Here is a 1,185-nt window from a genome sequence, read left to right as displayed (position 1 = left end):
TGTACAACATACCGTGCGCATTTAATGCTCTAAAAAATGTACTACGGCTTATTAAAAATGAAGATGTTCCCGTCGTGGTTAGTTATAACCGCACTTGACGCGACCTCTCGACGGAAATAATAACGGCGGCGTTACATCAATCAGCCAACTCCATGGAAGCCGACATGTTTATCGGGATTTAATAGGTGTAAACAGGCCTTTCGACATTAACCACTGCAGGCTTCAGAGCTTCCAGCATTGCTACATTTAGCCGGCACTATAATAAAATGATAGATAGAAACAATTTTCTTTCCCGCGTCACACGGTAGGAAGGATGTCCCTCCCCCCCCCCGTTTGACAAATGAGATCTCTCCCTTCCCCCCCCCCCCCCCCAAGCTGTTGCGCTATTCAGATAAGCCCTAGGGATGGAGGTCCCAGCTGCTATCGTTGTGTTGAACGAAAGATGGCGTGCCACTTGTCAAGATGATGGCAGCTCGGGTGGGGAAATATATATATATCTACCACCCCAGGGGTTTATTGGTGTTGGTTGTGGAACCATCTTTGAATGTTCCAGAATAAGACTGTTTACATTAGCGGTGATATAATAATAATAATAATATGGCGGTTTATATATGTTTATTACGAGTAGCCGAAGTTGAAGCCACGGGGAATTTATGCGTGGTCATGTTGACGGGATTTGCAGGGGGGAGGTGCCGCCGACGCCTGGGGATTTTAGTCACGTAGGGAGATAGTGTAACGGCAAGTCACTTTAACTCTACTTTGCCTCTCTAACCCAGATTTCAGGGTCTGTTCTGGAGTCACCTTTTAGCTATGACCGAAATAACGTCGGGTTAAATCCCTGTGTTAACCTGAACGGCCTTTAGTGGATATACGATGTCAGGGGGTACGTCTCTTTTGCACATCTTTAGCACTGACGGGCGGAAAAACGTAACCATACCAGTAAACATACCAGTCCAAAAGACCATTCATGGTCCCAAGGTTCAACAAGGTAGCCGGCCGCTCCTCCTTCTCTTACCGGCACCTCACAACTGGAACAGTCTGCCGGAGACTCTCACAGCCGCCACCAGGCTAAGTTCTATCAAGACTTCAGCTCTCACATGTTAATCTGGTCTGTAACTGTTACATACGCCTATAACGTATATTATCTGTAACTGTGCATGCAAAGTCTTGTATATAATGTATAAC

At 46.2% G+C, this 1,185-nt stretch overlaps 1 protein-coding gene across 1 annotated transcript in view; it reads right to left on the bottom strand.

The window, feature by feature from the left end:
- DHX8 (DEAH-box helicase 8) overlaps positions 1–969 on the bottom strand; it is a 17,047-nt gene extending 16,078 nt beyond the window's left edge. The window contains exon 1 of the mRNA XM_075580423.1: positions 950–969. Coding sequence (XP_075436538.1) covers positions 950–969 — 20 coding nt within the window. The remainder of the gene's footprint in view (positions 1–949) is intronic.
- Between the last annotated feature and the right edge of the window lie 216 nt (positions 970–1,185).

Source organism: Ascaphus truei, chromosome 23 (assembly GCF_040206685.1).
Source record: "Ascaphus truei isolate aAscTru1 chromosome 23, aAscTru1.hap1, whole genome shotgun sequence".
Lineage (NCBI taxonomy): Eukaryota > Metazoa > Chordata > Amphibia > Anura > Ascaphidae > Ascaphus > Ascaphus truei.
The sequence above is the reverse complement of the archived record's forward strand: the minus strand, read 5'-3'. Positions and strand labels throughout refer to the sequence as shown.